General features: G+C 40.0%; 2 protein-coding genes across 4 annotated transcripts in view; one reads left to right on the top strand and one right to left on the bottom strand.

Moving 5' to 3' along the window:
* The first annotated feature begins 1218 nt into the window (after positions 1–1218).
* Positions 1219–9030, top strand: il22ra2 (interleukin 22 receptor, alpha 2). Its single transcript, XM_034682227.1, is given in 10 exon segments — positions 1219–1506; positions 3486–3562; positions 3565–3607; positions 3901–4001; positions 4004–4057; positions 4060–4080; positions 4228–4284; positions 4287–4369; positions 5806–5963; positions 8547–9030. Coding segments are annotated over 9 exon segments (648 nt in total). The 5' UTR covers positions 1219–1444; the 3' UTR covers positions 5956–5963; positions 8547–9030.
* A 3060-nt stretch (positions 9031–12090) lies between these two features.
* Positions 12091–22376, bottom strand: part of map3k21 (mitogen-activated protein kinase kinase kinase 21) — a 33078-nt gene continuing 22792 nt past the window's right edge. Inside the window, exons 5-10 of one of the 3 annotated variants that reach the window (XM_034681463.1) lie at positions 21039–21279; positions 20584–20706; positions 17416–17566; positions 16788–16882; positions 15414–16217; positions 12091–15316 (exon numbers count right to left, since the gene is read on the bottom strand). In XM_034681463.1, coding sequence (XP_034537354.1) covers positions 14946–15316; positions 15414–16217; positions 16788–16882; positions 17416–17566; positions 20584–20706; positions 21039–21279 — 1785 coding nt within the window. In that variant the 3' untranslated portion in view covers positions 12091–14945. The remainder of the gene's footprint in view (positions 15317–15413; positions 16218–16787; positions 16883–17415; positions 17567–20583; positions 20707–21038; positions 21280–22376) is intronic. The other 2 variants (XM_034681464.1, XM_034681465.1) reach the window with 2 other exon arrangements.

Here is a 22376-nt window from a genome sequence, read left to right as displayed (position 1 = left end):
ATTACTGTTCCAATATTTTCCCATTTTAATTATATTTCTCATCCTTGTTTCCAATATCATTTAGCTTTTTAACCATTCTTTTTTATAATTCATCTAGTACTTTAGAAGACTATCTCAACTAAATTTAGAAAATACAATCACACTCTATGAAATGCAACTGTGATGATATAATGATGCGAAAAAAGACATTTGCATAATTGGTGTTTTGCAGTAATTTAATGATCTGAGCTTTTATAAGTTCTTTAAAGCTTCAACAAGGAGGGAAAACATGACGCATGAGCAAAGAAATGGATGTTACCTGTTTCCTCTCTCACACACATTCATGCCTTTTTTTTGCACAGTCATTGGGATGGATTTTGTCCTCCATTTACAGTTAACTGATGATATTTAACTTACATGTTCAGGCAGATTGTTATCACTGGTTCTTGTAACAAGTGAAGTTTGATAATTATTCTGACCTTCAGAGAACAAAGGGCAGTTAATTTAAATACATCCTCACAGAACTTATGAGTCACTGGTGGCTGCACAATTGACCTGCTTCTGTTTCCGGTCCCTGGTACTGGCATGTCTCACAGGGCCTTACGGCTCAAATCTGAATTTGAACAGTTCATTTGCAGCCCAGCCCTTTATAGTGAGTACAAAAAATACAAAAAATTGACATTGGAGTTATTTTTTTGACTTCATTTGAAATGCAATGCACAACATGTAAAACACATTAACAGAAATGGAGCTGCTTTATTTTTGTTGTTAAAATATTACGTTTCAACCAAGTACTGTATGGTTTTGAAAAATTTGTAGCATGTTAAAAAAGACATACAGTAAAAAAAAAAAAAAAATTCTCACATTTTAGGGGTGCTGGGATTCAATGATAACCATGAGTCTGGTGCTGCTCGAGGTTACCGCCTGCTAAAGGCACTTTTTCCTGGCACTGTTGCCATATTTAGCTTGGTCAATGTGGATTCATATTTGGTCATGATTGATGTGTCGGTGCAGTTGTTTCTTCTGCCAATTATAGTAGTTTATTCTCAAGTGGAGCAGAAACAAAGAGTAATACAGCTTCCAGATCAGTTAAACATTTCCATCATGTCCAAGTTATGACTATAAAGGAAACTGGAACTCCTATGTAACTGTGAAGTCAGTGATTGCTTCATTACGTGTAAGCTCTGAGGTACAGCACAGGTAATGCTGGAACATTTGTGCAGTGGTTCGTCATGTGTCGTCACATGTGTATTACTCAAAAACGTACTTCTGTATTGAGCTGTGTAACATTGTCGCAGTGTCTCTGTCGTGTCCTATATACCATAAAAGGTTTTGTGCATCATGGAAGTTGGGGAAGGGGGAAGTTGGTGCATGTTAAAGGTTGGTGCATGTTGTCTGCAGCATCAGTGAACTGTGGCTTGTTGTATGTCGGCCTGACTGTTGTCTACCAGGAGCTTCAACAACCATGAACCGTCTGCTTCTCGGAGCTGTGCTGTTCGAGAGTCTCAGGGTCTGTGTCGCACTTCAAGTAAATTTATGTTCGATTTCATCTTGATTTATGGTCATTTTAATTTAGTTTAAGACGTGGATATTATTTGTCATTGTCTGTTTAAATTATAATGATTATTCTGATTTGAACTTCACTGTTTAGTTTTCCTTTTCGCTCCCTTCATATGTTTGAAAGAACAGTGTTGCTTTTTTTTTTTTTTACCTAAAAGGTGTAGAGTGCAACTTTGAATCTGGTGACTCATGAAAATTGTTAATTTATTCAGATTATACACACCTGTTACAATCTGAACATCTTGTGTAATTTACTAAAAAATGCTATATTGTGTTCTGCTGCACTTCAAGATAAAATGTCATAAATAATAATAATAATAATAATGATGATGATAATAATAATAATAATAATAATAATAATAATAATAATAATAATAATAATAATAATAATAATAACAAAACAGCCTCAAAAGCAACAAGCACTGACACAAAATTGAGTTATATATTGTGTAGTTATATCCTAAGTGTGTTCTGTGCCACCAAATTAATCAAGTTTAAAATAACATAGTTTGCAATAGAAAGTAGAAGTGTTACAGCCAAAAACATTTTAGTTTTAAACAGTTAACACTAAACATGGAGAGTTGAATTAAGACCTGTGGTTCGGGTCAGGGTAGAGGTAGAGGTAGAGGAAGGAGAATGGTAGAGTGTAGAAAACTCTCCAGAGATCAAGAAGTTCATTTCTCCGGCAGGTTTTGAAAGACGCTGCTCTGTTCCAGGAGGTACAGAGTCTCTCTTAGCAGAAAAAAGAGAACTTTTCCATTTAGATACTTGAATTTGTTGACTACAGTGCAAGGAAAGTTATTCATTTGTCTCACTTTGTCACTGATCTTAGAGAAATCGTAATATGATAGAGTAAATCAGTTGAAGATGTATGGATATAATGCAACAAAACAGTCATCAATCAATTAATCAATTAATCAATTAATCAATTAATCAATTAATCAATCCATCCATCCATCCATCCATCCATCCATCCATCCATCCATCCATCGACTTTAATTATAAAGCGCTTTTTATACAATGACATTGTAACACAAAGTGCTGTACATAAAAACAACCAAAATAGAATAAATTAAGAAAAGATCCCACCACCAGCCCCGACCCGGAACCCACCCACTATCCTAATGTTAAGAAGATAATATATGCAACAATAGTAATAAAAACAATTAAGATAAAATAAAATAAATAAAAATAAAAAGAAGTTGCTGAACGAACTGAGGAAAAGCTCTCATGATATCTTAAAGAGAAACACTGGAAGTAAAATAAGATGTTAAAACTCAACACAGAAATTAAAATCACCAAAATAAAATACATTTCTAAGATAATAAAACACTAAAATATGAAACCATTAAAAGAACATAAGATGCTATACTTAAAATAAAACATAAGTACTAAATTACAAAAGGAGAATAAAATTTACTAAAATTTGAAATAGATGATACATAAATAAATAAATAAATAAATAAATAAATAAATAAATAAATAAATAAATAAATAAATAAATTAAACTGTTAATAATAAAAATAAAACTCAGTTAAAGCGACACTAAAACAGTAGGTCTTGAGTTTGCTTTTAAAAATATTTATGCTCTGTGAATACATGTGTGTTCCATATTTTCCCCTTTACATGTAGAGAAAGAAAAGAGACAGAAAAACCAGGACATATCTTAATCGAACTAAACATTGCAGAAGAAATCTGGGATGAAACCAAACAACAGTTGTAGACTATACTGAGTATACTACACATTAACACTAACAAATATGTGTGCTCTCTGCTTTTCTATTCCTCCTTTGTGTTAGTTTTAATCCAGTCTAACCTGTAAGTCTTCTTAATGCGTTCTACGAAGGAGCTTCCTCATAACATAATCAGCTTTCTTTTTCTTCTTTATGACTTGAATTGTTGCTCTTATCTTCTCATAAACCACCATGTATCAATTATATGTCCACAGTTCCGGTGATGCTGGCTCCGCCCACCCAGGTGAGGTTTGACTCTGTGGACTATAAAAACATCCTGCGCTGGGCTCCAAGCACACCAGCAGCCCACTGCAGTACTACGTCCAGTGGAAGATGTGAGCCTTTACACACACACAAACACACTCTTCGTGTATACAGTGCATAATTAGTCATCCATCAAAGAATATATGTGTACAAAAAAAGGATTTATTTCGACCTCTCAGTCTTTTTTTAGATTTTCTTTCTACACGGTGCTTCTACTTCTACATCTAGTATATCCCAACTTTCAAGACCAGACGGAAAATGATGTTAGAATGAATGCTAACAAAGTAAATGAAACCATCAGCTGTTGATCCCTGGATTTAACGTCCCTCCTCTCTGTGTTTGTGTCTGTCTAATCGCTCCTCAGTTATGGAGAGCCTGAATGGTTGGATGTGGAAGGCTGTCAGGGGATCCAGAAGCACCACTGTGACCTCAGCAGCGTGACCTCTGACGCCAGTGAGTGGTACTACGCCGAGTTCATGCTTCCTCACTGCCCTCCACCAAATCAGCCTGGGCTCTCTCACCAGATTCAGCCCGCGTTGGGACAGTAAGTGTAGACTACATTCTCTCACAAATCAACATACAATGTGTTCTTTTTAAGTTATGGAACCTAATCAAAAAATAGAAGAAAAAAAACCCTACTTTTAATTTCATTTTCTTAATCTGTCAACTAATGTGATCCTAACGTCTGCAGCCAAAATCAGCCCTCCTGTCCTGAAGCTGAATGTCACAGAGCATGGGATCGTGGTACGCCTAGGCCTCCCAAAGTTCTTGTCAGGAAGATGCCACACAATCTGCACTTCAAGATCTACCTCACAGACACCAGTGGAGAGGAGGTAAACACACAGACTCACACTTAAACATACAAAGTTATGTGACTTAAACGGGCTTATTGTTTGGGCTCTTTTTCCTGGAAAGCTCAATTTAATTGTTCAGGTTTGATTCAGAACTCTGATTTCATTGTAAATCTGTAAATAATGTTGTACTTATTATATGTTTGTATTAATAGTTATACAAAGTATAGCTAACACATAGTTATATTGTAAGTTATGCACCTGTATGGTTTCAGGGCTGTAAGTGACAACTACTATTAACCTCTAGGATGACTTCAAGTCATGTCCTCAAGCAGTTTTGGTTTTGTTGTATACTGAAACAGTTATCCCAAAACATCAACATTGTTTAAGATCAATTCTCGGTCAGTTAGCAAAATAATTAGCACTTCACTGCTTTTAGTGTATAAACCAGGAAGGCCTCTCAGATCCTCCGGCTCCTCTCTTTTAGCTGTTCCTCAGAGCAGAACAAAACATTTGGTGACGCTGCTTTCAGCCACTACACTCCTAAACTATGGAACAGCCTGGCGGAGGATCTGAGAGGAGCTGATGGAGATATTGAGACTTTTAAACGTAAACTAAAAACATATTTATTCAGTCTGGCTTATAGGGTTTAACAATTATATTACTTAACTTTTACTGTAATATTGATTTAAATGCTGCTTTATTATTTTAGCAATTTTAACTGTTATTTTATTCTACTTATGTATTATCTATTTAACACATTTATTCATTCGTTTATTTTTATTTATCTACTCAGTTTTATTGATATTTTTAGCTTTAGTTTTATTTTCAACTCTTATCCTTACCCTTTTTAAATCTATTTATTTTAACTATTTGTATTCTTAATTTTGATGCTTCAACTTATTTTAATTACACATATTTTATTTTGGTGTGCATTAGTCTCTATTTTATTTTTTGTTATTTTAATTTTTAAATCTTCTTCTTATTATTATTATTATTATTATTATTAATAATAATATTTTTTATTATTGTTATTATTGTTATTATTGTTATCTTCCCCTAATATGTCTTGCGATTGTTTTATTTCTGCTTCTTTCTTGTTTTTCAATCGCTATAAAGCACTTTGGGTTGCATTTGATTTGTATGAAAAGTGCTATATAAATAAAGCTTGATTGATTGATTGATTGATTTAAGCAATAAGGGCATTAACATCAGAGCAGCACACATGGGTTTCCTGTAGCCCGTATCTAACATTTCATCAGAAATATATGACTTTCTAAATTGTGCTGCTACTGTAATAAAGAAAATGAAGAAGAAGAAGAGCTAGAGGAGGCATGAAAGACAGTTATTCAAGTCTGAACTTTCTCCAAAAGTGCACAATATCTTCTGTAAACACTGTTCCCAAGCATAACTGTGTGATCCACTTCAAACCCAACTTCCCCCTGATCCTCTCCTGGTCTGTGTTGTCTGCTGTTCAGGTGGTGTTTGAGATGGAGTGCTGCTCCAACAAGCTGACTCTGAGAGAGTTGAAAGACAAAGAGAGATACTGCCTCCAAGCCCAGACCACCATCCCCCGCCAGGCCAAGAGCAGCACTCGAGGCTCTGTGAAGTGTGTCACTGCGCTCTGATCATACAGGTATGAACAAACACAGTCTTATGCAAAGGTGGGCTGATGTTCTCAGACCCTGACTTGTGGTAGACGTACCAATACTAGGAAGGTCTGCAATTCAGCATATTCTTTAAAATCATGTTTGCAGCAATCAGTCAATGTCATGAGACAGTTTTTCATGTATTTAATTGTTTTAGTTTATGAATTTTCTCTAAATATAGTATTAAATGGAGCGTTACACGCAAGCTAGTTCAAGCAGGAAACTCGAGCTCCACTGTTTTCACATTTCCCATTCGTCGACCTCACAATCAAAGAACAACGTGGTCTCCTAATGTGGTTGTCTATTTGAGCTGCAAGGTGTCCGGTCACTCACTCTACTCTGCCCCTGCACCTGTGCTGCACTTGAACTTAGAGCCTCACAACCACCCTCAGGGTCTGGCTAAGAGGCTTTAGGATAGACTTTCATCACTTCTCAATTTCACGTCAAATAAATCTGTGAGGACTGATGGGGTTGAGGCCTAGACAGCAAATACAACATCTGTCGCTGCAATTAAGTTTTAATCAATACAATGTGATTTGGATGTGAGTGGATTTTAATTGTAAAGCACTTTAGAAACGAAAGTTACAAAGTGCTGAACATACATAAAAAAGAGCATCAGTTATCGGTGCCAGTTTGAGGAGCAGTTGTTAAAAGGGGGACTTCAATTATGTTACACTGCAAAAAAGGGTAGCTTAAATATAGGGTAAAAAAAACTTAATTCAAGGTGAAAAATTCTTGAAACTAGTGAAATGATCTGTCCATGCAGCGAGTTCATTTTACTTGATAAGAAAACTTAAAATTAGATTGTTAAATCTAGAAATAAGCAGGCTCTGAAAAGTATTACTAAGGGTTGAAATAAGTAGAATATGCTGATTTTTAGCTCAAACTACTTGAAGACAAATTTCCTACAGCACAGTTATAAGTGAAGTGTACTGAATATAAGCAAAAACGATCTCATTTATGTATTTTCTATATTTGATTTGATCAAATTAAGGCCTGGGGACAAGAAAAACACAAATTTAAGTAAAAAATGACTCACTATTAGAAAACTATGATTACGCTGTTTCTTGATATAAACTGGCTCATCTTGAAATAATCCCTAATCTATTTAAAACTAAAATCTTTAAACCAGTTCATATTCTTAGAATATACCTCTTAAATGTTTCTACAGAAACCACAACAAAGCTGGATTACTGGCAACATTTAATAAATGTCAGGATTAACAACATATAACATCAAGAACACGATTAATAGTGGCTCAGGGTTGATGCATACTTCAAGACATTTAAAACAGTCTTTACAGCCAAACCAAAATGAATATATTACCATTTTGCACAGCAGAACTATGAGCAATCAATAAGATACAAGCTGAGTTGTGTCTTGAAGAGATGTCTTATGTTTTATTCTTAATTCAAGCAACTTGAAGTTTTTACTCAATCTTGAAACAAGTTTTATTTTGATGAGCCTTTAGGTGAGACAACCAATGTAGCTTGTTTTAACAGTCATTCACTCGATTTAAGACTCCCATACTAATTGAGACAAAAAAGACATGTTCATAATCAATTTAAGATTCAACATTACATACAAAGATTAAAAACAAGTAAATACCTCTAAAAACAAGGTCATTCATCTAACATGTCTCAATCTAAGAATTAAAATCTTGGCAAGTGCCAAATTATTTGCAGTGCACATATTTGGGATGTGACTCCACCTGATTACTTTTTGCACATGGGAAACATATATTATTCTCCTCTATCCCTCTTTCCAACCCCAACTCGCTTGAGGCAGATGGCTGTCTAACATGAGTCTGGTTCTGCTCAACGTTTCTGCCTGTTAGAATGAAGTTTTTTCTGGCTGCTGTAACTAGCTAAATACAGCGAGGTTCAACGCTCATGGTGGATTAAGATGAGATAAGATCGAGTCCTGACAGTAAGAGGGGACTGGATCGTATCCTGTCTTGATGTTGGGTCTTTGTAAATAGTTTAACATAGAGTATGGTCTAGACCTGCTATGTTTGTAAAAGGGTCTTGAGATAACATTTGTTGTGATTTGGCAGTAAACAAATAAACATTGATTTATTGATATGTGTAAAACAAGTAAAGCCCCATCAGAGCAGATCACTGTCTGAATGAAGAATCCTCCTGCAGCATATAAAAAAAGGAGCTAATTTACCCGTGAGAATGTTACAGGTTTGAGCTTTGTCTGACTGTGTCAGTGCTCCTCACAGACCAGCTGGACAGTATCGTTAGCGAGTGAAAGGAAACCTCTCTGTTGTAACAAAAGATTACCCAATGAGAAGTCACATATCGGCTGTCACAGAACAACCCCCCCAGGCAGTGAGACAGAAGAAGGGAGGGAAAATGAAACTCCTGGAGGAGAAATCTTAGCAGGAGATTTTCTCCACAATGACTATAATTACCTGTGCTTACCCCACCCTCGACACTATTTTTAGATGTTCAACACGGTGTAGACTGGTGCTAATGTATCCCTCGATAGTTATCCCTTTGTGCAGTTTATTAATGTTTTTGTCCCTCTCTTCGTCTTTGTCTTTCTTCTCCTCTTTGCTGCAGACACATTTCAAACCTGATACACCGAAGGACTGGACTTCCATCAGTTTACATTTCCTTTTCACCGCTACCTCGACGGCTTCAGACAAAAAAGGGCCAAAAAATGTGCTGCACTTTAAGAGAACTTCAAAGAGCATTTTGGATTATTTTGTCTTAATCATTTAATATTTGGACTTAATTTGTTGCTACTCTTTAAACCATGAATGTTGACAAACTAATGTTGTGTCATACAGTTATAACCAGTCACTTACATTTACTAAAACACTAACTTAGATTTTTCTTGGTGCAATCTGACTCTTTTTCTCTTTTATGTACTGCCAAACTCAAAATGGTCTGTATTTCATCCACCTGCAACAACTTGACTTTCAGAGAAGCGCCTTGGTGTAAATCTGAAACTGTTTAAATGCACAAATTTGCGCTGGACCATTCCAAATGTCTTGTTGTATGTTTCACATTACAAATAAAGACACATTGGTTGATTCAGTTATCTTGAGTAAGATTCTTTTTTTTTTAAGATTTCATTAGGGCTCTTTTGCATGTATTCTGATAGGATAGCTTGAGAGAGACGGGAGAATGACTTTCACTATATCATGCCAGGACTGGGAATAGATCCTAAGACCCTGGAACAAGGACTGTAGCCTCTGTACAAAGGCCGCCTGCTCCAGCAACTGAGCTAAAAAAGAGACAGACTTTATGACCTATACTTCAGCCAGTCACCAGGGGGAGCTCTAGACGTTTGGACTCACGTTGGAGACCTGTTATCTTGTCCCTATTTTGATACAATTTATATGAGGCTCACACACAAACTGGTTTGTCTATCTGTGTGGGAATCAAAGACAAACACACTCATACTTGTTTTCATGTTTTTTGGGGTCAACAATCAAAAACAGGTCCATTTCTCTAGGGACCACAAACTATTGGTTTTTCTGATTTCTGGGGTTACACATGGACATTTTTTTATATCTTACTTAGTCCACAAAAAAAGGCATTTCTACTTGGTACCCCCAAAAACATGTAAAGACATGTATTTGGGGTCCCAAATATGTCACTTTGTCTTTGGGGGCCACATTTCAACTGGTTTGACTATCTTTCTGAGGTCACTCATGGACAATTACTAAACCTTTGCTGGGAATCACACACAAACACACTACTTCTTGTTTTTTTATGTTTAGGGTCACAGTAGCTACTGTATCTTTTTGGGGCCACACATAGACCGTTTTTCATATATTTACTGGGTAACAATGACAAACATAAACTTGTTGGATATTATTTTAGGGACACAAACAGGAAGGGGTCAATTATCACTAAACAACTGGTTTGCCAATGTATGTAGGATCACTCACACACACACACACACGGTTAAAGTTGGAAACTTTCCATTGGAATTAATGGGAGTAAACCGGTAATTGACTAAATTGAAGGTTGGCTCTTAATAGGGAACTTAAATATAGTTGGGGAAATTATATTTTTAGCATAATCCTGACTAAAACAACCAGATTTCATTATACAGTTCTATGCTATTCCTCAATCACATGCACATAGCACACTGCTTACTGCACACCCCCTACAGTCATGGCCAAAAGTTTTGAGAATGACACAAATATAAAATTTTCCCAAAGTCTGCTGCTTCAGGGTTTTTAGGTGTTTTTGTCAGATGTTTCTATGGTATAATGAAATACAATTAGAAGCATTTCATAAGTATCAAAAGATTTTATTGAGAATTACACAGAATTCATGCAATAAGTCAATATTTGCAGTGTTGACCCTTCTTTTTCAAGACCTCTGCAATTCTCCCTGGCATGCTGTCAATCAACTTCTGGTCCAAATCCTGACTGATGGCAGTCCATTCTTGCATAATCAATGCTTGGAGTTTTTCAGAATTTGTGGGTTTTTGATTGTCCACCCGCCTCTTGAGGATTGACCACAAGTTCTCAATGGGATTAAGATCTAGGGAGTTTCCTGGCCAAGGGCCCAAAATCTTAATGTTTTGTTCCCCGAGCCATTTTGTTATGACTTTTGCTTTATGGCAAGGTGCTTCATCATGCTGGAAAAGGCATTCTTCATCACCAAACTACCCTTGGATGGTTGGGAGAAGTTGCTCTCGGAGGACGTTCTGGTACCATTCTTTATTCATGGCTGTGTTTTTAGGCAAGATTGTGAGAGAGCCCACTCCCTTGACCGAAAAGCAACCCCACACATGAATGGTCTCAGGATGCTTCACTGTTGGCAAGAGACAGGACTGATGGTAGCGCTCACCTCGTCTTCTCTGAACAAGCCTTCCTCCAGATGCCCCAAACAATCGTAAAGGGGATTCATCAGAGAAAATGACTTTACCCCAGTCCTCAGCAGTCCAGTCCCTGTACCTTCTGCAGAATATCAGTCTGTCCCTGATGTTTTTACTGGAGAGAAGTGGCTTCTTTGCTGCCCTCCTTGACACCAGGCCTTCCTCCAAAAGTCTTCGCCTCACTGTGCGTGCAGATGCACTCACACCTGCCTGCTGCCATTCCTGAGCAAGCTCTGCACTGGTGGTGGCCCGATCCCGCAGCTGTAACACCTTCAGGAGACGGTCCTGGCGCTTGCTGGACTTTCTTGGGCGCCCTGGAGCCTGTTTGGCAACAATTGAACCTCTCTCCTTGAAGTTCTTGATAATTCGATAGACGGTTGACTGAGGTGCAATCTTACTCGCTGCTATAAACTTCCGTTAGGCCCTTTTTGTGCAATGCAATGATGGCTGCACGTGTTTCCTTGCAGGTAACCATGGCTAACAGATGAGGAACAATGGTGTCATGCACCATCTTCCTTTTAAAGTGTCCAGTCACTCAATCATGACAGATTGATCGCCAGCCTTGTCCTCATCAACACCCACACCTGTGTTAATGTGTGTGACACCTGTGTGTCATTGAAATTATGTTAGCTGGTCCTTTTGTGGCAGGGCTGAAATGCAGTGGAAATGTGTTTTTGGTGATAAAGTTCATTTTCAAGGCAAAGAGGGACTTTGCAATTAATTGTAGTTGAGCTGATCACTCCGCATAACATTCTGGAGTATATGCAAATTGCCATTATAAAAACTGAAACAGCAGACTTTGTGAAAATTAATAGTTGTGTCATTCTCAAAACTTTTGGCCATGACTGTACATGCACTGTGCATTCCTCAATCACATGCACAGATGATTTCTATTTTGGATGGATTTCTGCTTATAACAAAACAAATATTTATGCTTGGATATGATACCTTTCTATTAAATAACCCTCAATTCCCAGTTAAATCCAATAAATCCCTGTAAATTCTCATGGAAAGTTTCTAATTTGGAATATTTCCAAAAAATCTGGAAATTTTCGACCTCTTTGCAACCCTAGACACACACACACACACAAACACACACTATGGCTCATCTAGTATTTTATTAACACATATTAACTGCCATTTGAATTTGCAAATAATGCTGCAATGTTTGACCTAAACACATCTTTCAAAACTTCCTAACATGGAAGAAAACAGCAGGAAACATATTTGTTAATTCAGCCTTCAAAGAAAAACAAAAAGCCATTCTTAGTCTCATTTTGACTTTATTAAAAATATTGATAAACTTGGTACTCTTGATCAATCAGGCATGAAATAACCAATACTGTAATGATAAGAACTGTTCACTGAAACAGCTGAACTCAAAGCTAAAATCTGACACATTCAGTGTGGCAGAGATGTTCAGTGACTTAACAGAAGGTGTTGCATTTAACAGAAAGTCTTGTTATTTGATGAGAAGTCGATGGGTCCTCTGAGGTTGTTTATGAAGGTTTTTTTTTATTTTTTATGTGGAATAGTTTTCTTTGTAAGAACTTCTCACTAGCAGCTAGTTCATTTAGTGGTTTTGGTCCTGAAGACAGTGATGCCTTAGTGCTGGTAGAGTTAAATTTGGTCCCATAGCCAGAAGCCTCAATGCACCATATTGCTAACTGGTATCACAAATATTCATCTGCAGTTTGTCTCATGTAGTGGAATGTTTTTTGGGTTTGTCGACACATTGTTAAGTTTAGTACACAGCCAACAAAGATGTGACTGTGGACAACAAACAGCAGACTTCAGCCTCCAACTGACACACAGTGTTTAGAGGGGAATGTACAGCACCAGTGCATTGTGGTATTTACACACAACCCTCATTTCTTCAAAAAAAGAAGAAGAAGGGTAAATCCAGTTAACAGTGTTTGTTTGACAGTCAGTTGTCATAAAATACATAAAGTGGAATACTTCACATTCTAAATCATAAAGATGCCACAGTGATACACACATCTGCAATCACAATTATATATACACCACTTGAGAGGTCACAAATAAGCCCTTGTGGTTTTGTCTTTAAAAGTGGTCACATTTTCCAATGAGCTTATCAAAAATAGATTGATGTAAGACAGCAACAAAACGTTTGGGGAACACAATTATCAATGAGCAATTGATGTTAGAATTATTTGTTCGATGTTCAGAGAGAGGCCTGGGAGTGACCGAAGAACAAGATACAGTATTCATTCTACAGAGACAGAGTCAACTTTGAACTCAATGTCTAAAGACAAAAACTGTCTTCAGATTTGACAAGCTTTCCTGAGCTTGATCTTGTTAGAATCTGAGATGAAAACCTGAAATCTAAAATTAAATTTAGGTATATTCAACTTGCAATGACAGTGTGGTACTGGGGTAATGAGGTTTAGATTTCAAGACAAACAAAAGTTGATTTGAACGCAATTTTTAGCCGACCATAGTAGAATAAGTATAGTGAGGGAATTGAGACTCTCTATCTCGTGTAACCAATGTTTAGACCATAGACTGTATAAAATATAGACGTAGTATCTGTGACGTCACCCATCTGTTCCTGAGCGCTGTTTTGAACCCAATCGACGGCGGCAGCCATATTGGAAATGCGGAACTCAACCAGGCAGAGTGTGACGTAAATTCACCCCCGTACAGCGTGTGCTGATAGAGAGAAATTAGCTTTGTAGATCCAAGTAATTTTTTGAACCAGGCTGTAAACATGTTTATTAATGCTGCAAAGATCGTCTTTTCCTGTTCATGTCTATGTGGTTTCCGGTGTTTCTGCAGCCAGCCTCAAGCGGATTCTCTATGAATTGCTATTTATAACAGTTCCGCATGGGCTTCAGTTTGAGACCGGAGGTTGCCGCTTGGTTTGGACCCATGTCTGAAAATGAAAACAAGCGTTCTGGTCACTCCCAGGCTGTGCACTATTTAGTCTAAAACTAAAATCATAATGCTGTGCCGTCACAGTTGCAGCAATCAGCTGTCATCGAAGGGAATACGTTATAAATGTATGTATTTGAGGCAGAAATGCTGACATCATCATTTGTAGCTGAAGTGTTCCTCCGCTCTGCTGCAGTGTGCTGACTGAACCAGAAAACAAACGTTTTTATAAATACTCAGAAGAATCCTCATGAGCAACACAAGACCTCTACAGACATTTCAAATTCTACCCCACTTTAAAAAGACAGGTTTCCACATTTAGTTTTTTTAAGACTTCTTGTGTTTGTCTTCCTGAATGTCTCAAATTTTAAGGGTATTCTTGGTGGGAAGGCATTCCTGCAATACACAACGCAGGATGTAACTGGTACCTAGAACACATATCTGTACTGCAGCATTGCTTACTTTAAAAACAGTCTTAAAACAGCATATATAAGAAATACAAAACAACTGCCAGCATCAGGCTGATAAAGGATAAAAAGAAATATTTACAAACAAGGCATAATGATTTTTTTTTTGTTCAACATTTTAAGGGTACATGCATGCATGATTCTCAAGTCAAAACATCTAAAAGTGTGATTGCTCAACTTTGAAACTGACATAGAAATAATGTCCTGCTGGATGCTAAGGTAAGGTCAAGTCTCTTCATATTAAATTACCTATAAAAATATATATATAAATAAAAAGGTGAGGGTATTGTGTTGCGAAAGCTGCAGCAGCGGTCAACGTTTAGCTGCACTGACAGTAGAGAGAGGAAGAGGGTGACAAAGGAAGAGAGAGAGCGAGGTGACCACTGGATCAGAGAAGGTGCTGCTGATCCAGGTCTGGAATGTTCCACTCAGATTTTAGAACTACGCGCTGGTGTGTGTGTTTGTTCTAGAACACAATAAGGCAGGGTGTAAGGCCTCACACGTTCTCGGACTGAGATCAGGATGCACGTTCTAGATCTCCTCTGTGTGACAGGTGTCTTCTAGAGGTCTCACTCATTTCAACTCTAGATCACTGACACTATGTTCTAGACCTAAGCACAAGCTGGGTTCTATGAAAAAAGGCAGCCTGGTTCTAAACCCTCCAGGAGTTTTAGGCCAAAAAGAATGTCGGTACGTTCTGGAACACTCTAGACTGTATAGGAAGAATGTGACCGAAGCAGATCACTTCTCAGGCTCCTAAGAGAGGAACTCCTTCTCCAGCTCGAAGACGGAGGCTCGTGCCGGGGAACTCTGAATGCGGCAGAGCGGCACAGTGCAGTCCCGTTTCTGGCCCTCTGTGTCCATGTCCAGCAGGGAGCAGCCCATCCCCACGTCCGTGGACAGCACCACACTTAGGTTTTGTGCCGTCTTCTCTCCAGAGTAGTGGCCCAGCGAATAGCTCTTGTTGCGTCCTCGCAGGAGGGCCCAGGTGTGGGGTTTGGCCCGGAAAGACACCGGCCTGGGTCTGGAGAAAGCCTCTCCACTGGGGGGCTTCTCTTGCGCTCCATCCTTCTCCTTCTCTTGCTTCTTCTGTGTGGCTGGAGGCGGGAGAGAGGGTGAGCCGTTTGCTAGAAACAGACACGCAGAGACAGAGTGGGTGCATTAATATTTTGTCAGCACACAGTTACGATGTACTTCCCTCTACTCTTGATTTGTTGTACTCACTGTTGTGGTTGGATGTGTATTTCTTTCTGCGCAGGCGTGTCCCTGTGTTGTGGTTGTTCTGCTCCGGCAGCTTGCTTTGGGTTTGCACTGGTGTCTGTGTGTTTGCAGTAGTCCTGTTGGTCTGGCCTTCAGTGGATGAAGCGGGGCTCGGTCTGGCTGGCTCTGTGTGATGATTGACTGCCACAAGCTCAACCTTCCCATGGTTACACTGTGACGCCTCAGCCTCAGACTGTATGAGACACTTAGTGGAGTTGCATTCTATGATGGATGACATGGAGATGAGGTTGACGGATGGGGGGGAGGTGTGGTTTGACGATGCTTCGTCTTTACGGGGGCGACCGTTCGGCGGTGAGGTGCTGCGGCGGAACCGGGTTGCACGTTGAAACAGGCCCTCCTTTTTCTTCTTCTCTTTTTCCTCACGCTGAGGCTCGCAGTCTTCCCCACAGTTTTTCAGAGCTTCCCGTATGTCGTAACCGAGCGCTACCGAAGCCAGCAGCGAGCCGCAGCCGTACAGAACAGAGTCAGTCTTGCGGCGAGCTGATGCCCGCTTCAGGCTGTTAGTGGGGGTGAGCTGTGGAGTGGTGGAGGTGGACGAGGTGGATGTGGTGGTGTAGGGGTCATCTGGGGTGTCCGGTGGGCCGTTCTGACCTGCTACCCCTGCATCTCCCAGCCCAGCAGGGCTCTGAGGCTGCTGCTCGTCCCTCCACAGAGGTAGATCGATGTACACCTGGTTGGGGAACTTGAGCTGCTTTGGCTTGGAGCTGCTGTCTGGACATTCTTGGGAGAAGGATTCATCTTTACCTGCTGAAAAAACATTAGGTGGGAATCAGACATTATGAACACATAACTGATAGACAGCAACACAAGCCTAACTGCCTCTTAGGACAAAACTATAAGAAATAGTGCTGAGAACATTTCTGCTATAGTTACTGAATTGAAGCCTCCACGATATAAGGAGAAATACTTGTACTGCTCTTTATGTTTTACACAGTACCTGTATTTGCAGGATGTCCTCCCTAAATCCAAACAAATCCCAAAATCAGATTTTTTTTTTACCATTAAATTGGCACTGAGAGTAGCTGAAAGCTGGCTTCAGCTGTGTCTTAACTGACCAAAATGGCGATTGTACTCAGGCCTCCATCAAGAGTTAGATTTTATGCATGCATTAGTAAGCATAGCTTTATTACATCAAATCTTTTCCCCCTATTCATTGTGAAAAAATACAGAATTTTGCAAAAATGCTCACACTGTGAAAACTATGAAATGGCAATATCTTGCACAGCCCAAACCCAAGTTAATGCCAACTAGCATTAAGGATTGTTTTGTACATACAAACTTCAATATGTTCAACATCACAAAGGATTTTTTGCACACCTTGTTCGGCAAACAGTGCAGCGAGGGGGACTGACTTCTGGGACTTGACCAGGCTGGTGGACCACGGGTTACTGCCATCTGACAGAGGACGCACTCTGAAACCACACGCAAGGAGTTGAATTTTTGGGCACCGTGACACATCAGCAGAAATATAAATCAATACAATTTTTTTTTTTTATGTATAACATAAAATTAACAACACTAAAAACATAGATGTCCACTGTGTGTGTTTGTGTGTGTGTTTGTGTGTGTGTGTGTGTGCGTGTGTGTGTGTGTGCGTGCGTGTGTGTGAAGATGTGTTTAAGAGAGAGTAAGAGAGAGAGGACGGGAGATGAATGGGGGAAGGTACTGCTTATTACACCCCTTATGTATGCTTCAGGCTTAGATAAATAAAGTGTGAACGGGCATCCATAGAAGATGTGTGAACAAATATGCGGGCAAATATGCACACACACTCTCTCACATTTTCCTATTTTACCAACAGGGGACTGACTATAAGGCTACACAGACCAAGTTGAGACTTCCATTTCGGGTTATTAACAAAAAAAAGAAATAAACATCCCTTTGAAGATGTTTTACTATAATAACACTTAGAATGTATGATCATTTTTAAATTTGTTCACAGTACCTCTCAGCAGCCGCCGGCCTTTCTTTGCTCTGGACTGAACTGGGGCCCCAGGTTCTTCCTTTCTTCTTGATTCCCTTTTTCACATCATCGAACTCCTCCGGCCTGAAGAGGGTGCTGCGGCCCCATGTACGGTTGCTCTCATCCTGAGTAACTGTTGACACAGTGACCACAAGTGTTAGGACAGACTCCCAACGACTGCTGCAAACTGTTGCTGGGAATCTGACAGACTTTTCCTGAGATTATAAAAAGGTATCCAACAATTGTAAAACCCCAGGAGCAATCTTTCCAGGAGGGATGGTAGTAGGTTTGTAGATGGGAAGGAGTTTGTTTCAGGAGTTTTCAGGGTAACCTTTTGACCCTTTTTAAAGTAGAGAACACCAATTTTTTTACTAATTCAAAATCAAAAAGCCAACAAGCAGAAACCAAAGTCAAAGAGTTGTTGTTATAAAAGCCTCATACAGGTGTTTGTTAGTCGTTGAGAAGTTGTTACAGAGTCATGAGGGAAGGCAGCACCCACCAAAGACACAATGGCAACAGACTCAGGCCAAAATATGTATCATATGAAAACGTGACTTAACAGCACGACCAGCCGGATTAAAAAGTGTCAAATCATCAAATATGTGACATAAAATATAACAGCATTCAAAAACAAATATGAACTGCACACTGGCCCAAGTCTGTGGCATCAAACCTCCATCATTGTTACTTCCTCCTTTCAGTTTTTGATTGTCAGCAAATGCAAGTGTTGCTGTGATCAACACACCAGGAGACCCTCGCCGTCCACACAAACAAACCCCAACGACGGGCGGATGTTAAACCATCAGACTCTTTTAACGGTCAAAGTTAGCCAAACATCACACGCAGCGCTTTGTTGCTGTTAGCCACGCTGCGTGTGATTAGCCAAGAGCTTGCCTGTCCTCCTGTGACCACAGTAGCCTGTGAGCTCGCTGGTCAGATCGACATCCTGCTGGTAAACATGCAAAATGTCTCTCTGCACATGAGACGGCACTGAGGAAGGAAACATACACGTTACCCTGACCCGATATGAGCAGTGTGACACATCGAATGTTTTTAAATCACCTTCATAGTGACTGTGTTACACTTGATAGTGCATGGATGTTATTATGTGTTATTTGCTGTATTACTCAGACCCTCAAGGATTTTTGCGATTTTTTTGTTGTTGCTTTTTTCCCCCAATAACATCTCAGGGGCAAGTAAATACGCTAAATTACAGTTGTTTTTAGAAAACATTCTTGATGTGACCACTGTGACTGTATTTTGATTCTCTTGATTCACAGAAAAATGCCATGAAAGGACTGTATTGCACATTTACGACGGCCCTTGAATGTACCTGCAGTGACAGGTGCACTGGACAGACAGTCAGTTCACGGCACTCTGAAATGCATCTTCATCTTTCAACAAGGAGTTGAATCACCCAGTTGAACCAAAACTTACTGAAGGTGTCTGATGTATCACCAAACTGGAATAAATCAAGCTGTAGACGTGGAGCTTTTTACAGTAATGGCATCAAAAATGTCAAACATCAAATATTAAACAGACGTCCCCCGGTTGTGTCTTTGTCTCTAACGCACACCGGGGGTAAAAATCATCAATGAAGATGAGACGGATGCATGGAGGCAGGGAGAGCTGGTTCATGGGGGGCGGCAGTAGCTCAGTAGCTCAAGTCCATAGGGACTTGGCTTGTTAACCGAAGGGTCGCCGGTTCAAGTCCCAATATGGACCAAGTTTGGCAAGTGGACTGGTGGCTGGAGAGGTGCTGGTTCACTTGCCTGGGCACTGCAGAGGTGCCACCGAACCCCCAACTGCTCTGGGTGCACTGGTTGTTGGCAGCATCCTCACTCTGACATCTCTCCATAAGTGCATGTCCACTGCATGTTTGTGCATGATTGTATGTATATACCAGAAAAACTGTGTGTAGCATGACCAAAAATAACACAAGTGGAAAAATTGAATTTCCCCCATGGGGATTAATAAAGTACGTTTCATTCTTCTTCTTCTTCTTCTTCTTCTTCTTCTTCATAAAGCACACCTGCTGCAGGTAGAGACCAAGCTAACACTGTGCCCCTCAAATAATAACTCATCCTGTCTCAGGAATGAATCACTTTTATTTCTAAAGATCAGACGCACAGCGGGGGAAAATGGATTCTTAATGTCTGGCGGTCCGCTTTTGTCTCGTCATCGTCTCGTCAACAAAATCAAAATGTATGATCTGTAGCTTATTAATACTAAAAGGGTATTTGAGTAACTATATATAAAAACGTTGTCATTGTCACTTGTCCTGCCTGCTGTCCTCGCTTTTCACCCGTTCTCCATGTGTGTTTTGCTGTTGAAAAGTTTCGATCAAGTGAGGACTTACGTTTATGTTCCAAGGAAGTGAAATTGATGACGAAACCGATGACATACAGCAGCTGAGGCTAAGGTGATTGGTCAAATTTGCGGTAAAGTTGGGGTGATTGTGTAAAATTGCAAGGCCGCACAGAAATCGTGCTGAGTGGTTGAATTTGCGTTGATAGTTGCGATCGCGATATCGCAACTTCCTGGAGGGACTGATTACTTTATTTACAGGATGTTACAGGACACTGAAATAAGCTGCATGAATTCCCAGCAGAGCCAATACAACTGATCAGAGTTCAATGAAACCTCAGACTGCTTTGAAAACACTTTCTGCAGCAGTCCTACAGATTTGAATGCCTCTATGAAATTTCTCCAGCTATTTCTGTGGATTTCTGATCCATATCCATTATCAGGGCTAATTGAGACAAATGGCGAACACTGTGCACCCTCTGCCTGAGTATCGGGATCTTACATAAACGCTCAGGAGGAATTTGTTCCAGTTATTGCAGGGGCGTCGGTGCGTGACTAACAACATTATCAAACTGTTCAAACAACTGGCTGACTGCTTCTGGCTCTGGAGTCCTTTGTTCACACAGCTTCGGTCATTGTGAAGGACACTGCCCCCATGTTCCCATGGAATTCTCTGAAAGATTAGGGGATTTCTTCACAATCATTCTATTTCTTTTTTGGATCTTATTTGATAAACAAAACCGAGAACTATGACTGGCTTAATACAGGACCACAAGAGTTCAGACACAGACATGAGGCAGACAATCAGGGGAAAACTTGAATATGGAAGATCGCTGAACTTACGTTGGATGGCTCGTAGTCTTGGGATGAGTGTGGGACTGCTGGGAGGAGAGGAGCTGGTGCTGTGAAGGCTTCGTCTCTTGTCCATGGAGGGGGACGCCTGTACGGTGATTTTATGCTGAAAGTCTGAACATTACAACGCAGAGAAAACATGATTAATACCATCTCAGGGGGGGGACACTCAAAATTGATCAAATACATAACTTTTACTCACTACTAAAGTATTTAATGTAAAAGTTCTACACCCTCATGATCTCAGTCAGCTTGTGCGTTACCAAACAGAGGACAATTACTGTTGAGGAACCGTACTGCGAGCTAATCAGAGCAGCCTGAAAGTGATATTAGCTTATGCAGAGACTTGCTTGTCAGTCAGTGAACGTCTCACATCATTCTATCCCGTCCTCAGACCCAGTAACGACTCTCCTCTTCACTTTCAGTCCAGACCTGCAGACACTCACCCGAGGGCAGGCTGATGCGATTTCCATCCTTCAGTTTGAGTCGGGAGCGTTTGAATTTGCCCTTCCTCTTCTTCACATTAGGCTTGTCTTTGTTGAGCTGGAAAATGAGGATGTTGAGCTCCCTCTCCAGCACATTGATCTCCCGCTCAGCAAGCTGCTGCTCTCGACGCTTCAGCAGCTCCTCCTGAGACTTCTGCTGGAGGGCAGCCCGCGTCAGCTCCTCTTCTCTGGAACGAAGCTCCTGAAAGAAGAAGAAGAAAGGAATAAAGTGAAATATGCTTGAATTGGCAGACGGGGTAGAAATGAACCCAGGAGATCATGACAACAGAAGTCTGAGTTGTGAAAGTTATAAACAAGCCAAGGTCCCAAATATCTATGGCCCATTTTGCATATTTCAAGCCAGCGGCTTAATGCTACTTTGGCAGGTACCAGCATAACAAAACCACCTTTCCAACCCAAACGGTCAGTGGTTGAGTTTTACGAGTTTAAGGTAAAGGGAAAACCTCTCATCTCCTTTCTCTCTCTCTCTAGTCTCTTCCTTCATTAAAACAGGGCAGTGGGCAGAGGAGGTGCATACAGCTTAACCTGGCAGGGGTAAGCTTGAGCCCAAACAGGCCTCTCAACCTTGCTCTACCTTCCCTGTCCTTTTCCTCACACCCTTTTGCAGCCTCCTCTCCCAGCTTTTCTTTTTTCCTGTCCCTTTCCTGTGTGGATGTGATGGGGGGGTTATAGCTATCATGGTTTAAGGACACCGGGGTAACTGTCAAGCCTCCCTCAGGAGCCCACTTCATAACCCCAGTAATGTACTGTCCCCAGTTGCCCATCTTTCCCCATTTATCCTCATGTAGCTTACTAGTAGAACATAAATACTGGGATGAGGGCATAATGGGATGAGTTTCTTCACTGCATGGTTATCTTTTTTCATTTGATCAGAAGTACCTTATGTTTATTTTGAAATTCTGTGGGTGACAGCATGTTTCAGAAAGAACCAAAAATGGGAAACCTCTGGTGTTGCTGCATTAATTTCATGTATTTTGTTTGGCAACAGTCCATCAGACAAAGCTCTAGAGATGAAGTGCTGAATCATTGAAGAACTCCTTCATTTAAAACAGAGATACACAGAATAACATGAACACTTTAGATTAAAATCACTTACTTATAGATCTTTTTAGAACGTTTTTCTGTCACCCTCTTTCTAGGGAAGCACGATATTGGATTTTTTACTGATACTTGATAAGCTGATATTTTACAACTCATTTAGCCGATTACCGATAACGATTTTTTTTCCCCGCACACCTAATTGCAGAGATCATCAATTCTCTTCTGTATTTGAATTAG

This window comes from Notolabrus celidotus, chromosome 4 (genome assembly GCF_009762535.1).
Source record: "Notolabrus celidotus isolate fNotCel1 chromosome 4, fNotCel1.pri, whole genome shotgun sequence".
In the NCBI taxonomy this organism is placed as follows: domain Eukaryota; kingdom Metazoa; phylum Chordata; class Actinopteri; order Labriformes; family Labridae; genus Notolabrus; species Notolabrus celidotus.
The sequence above is the reverse complement of the archived record's forward strand: the minus strand, read 5'-3'. Positions and strand labels throughout refer to the sequence as shown.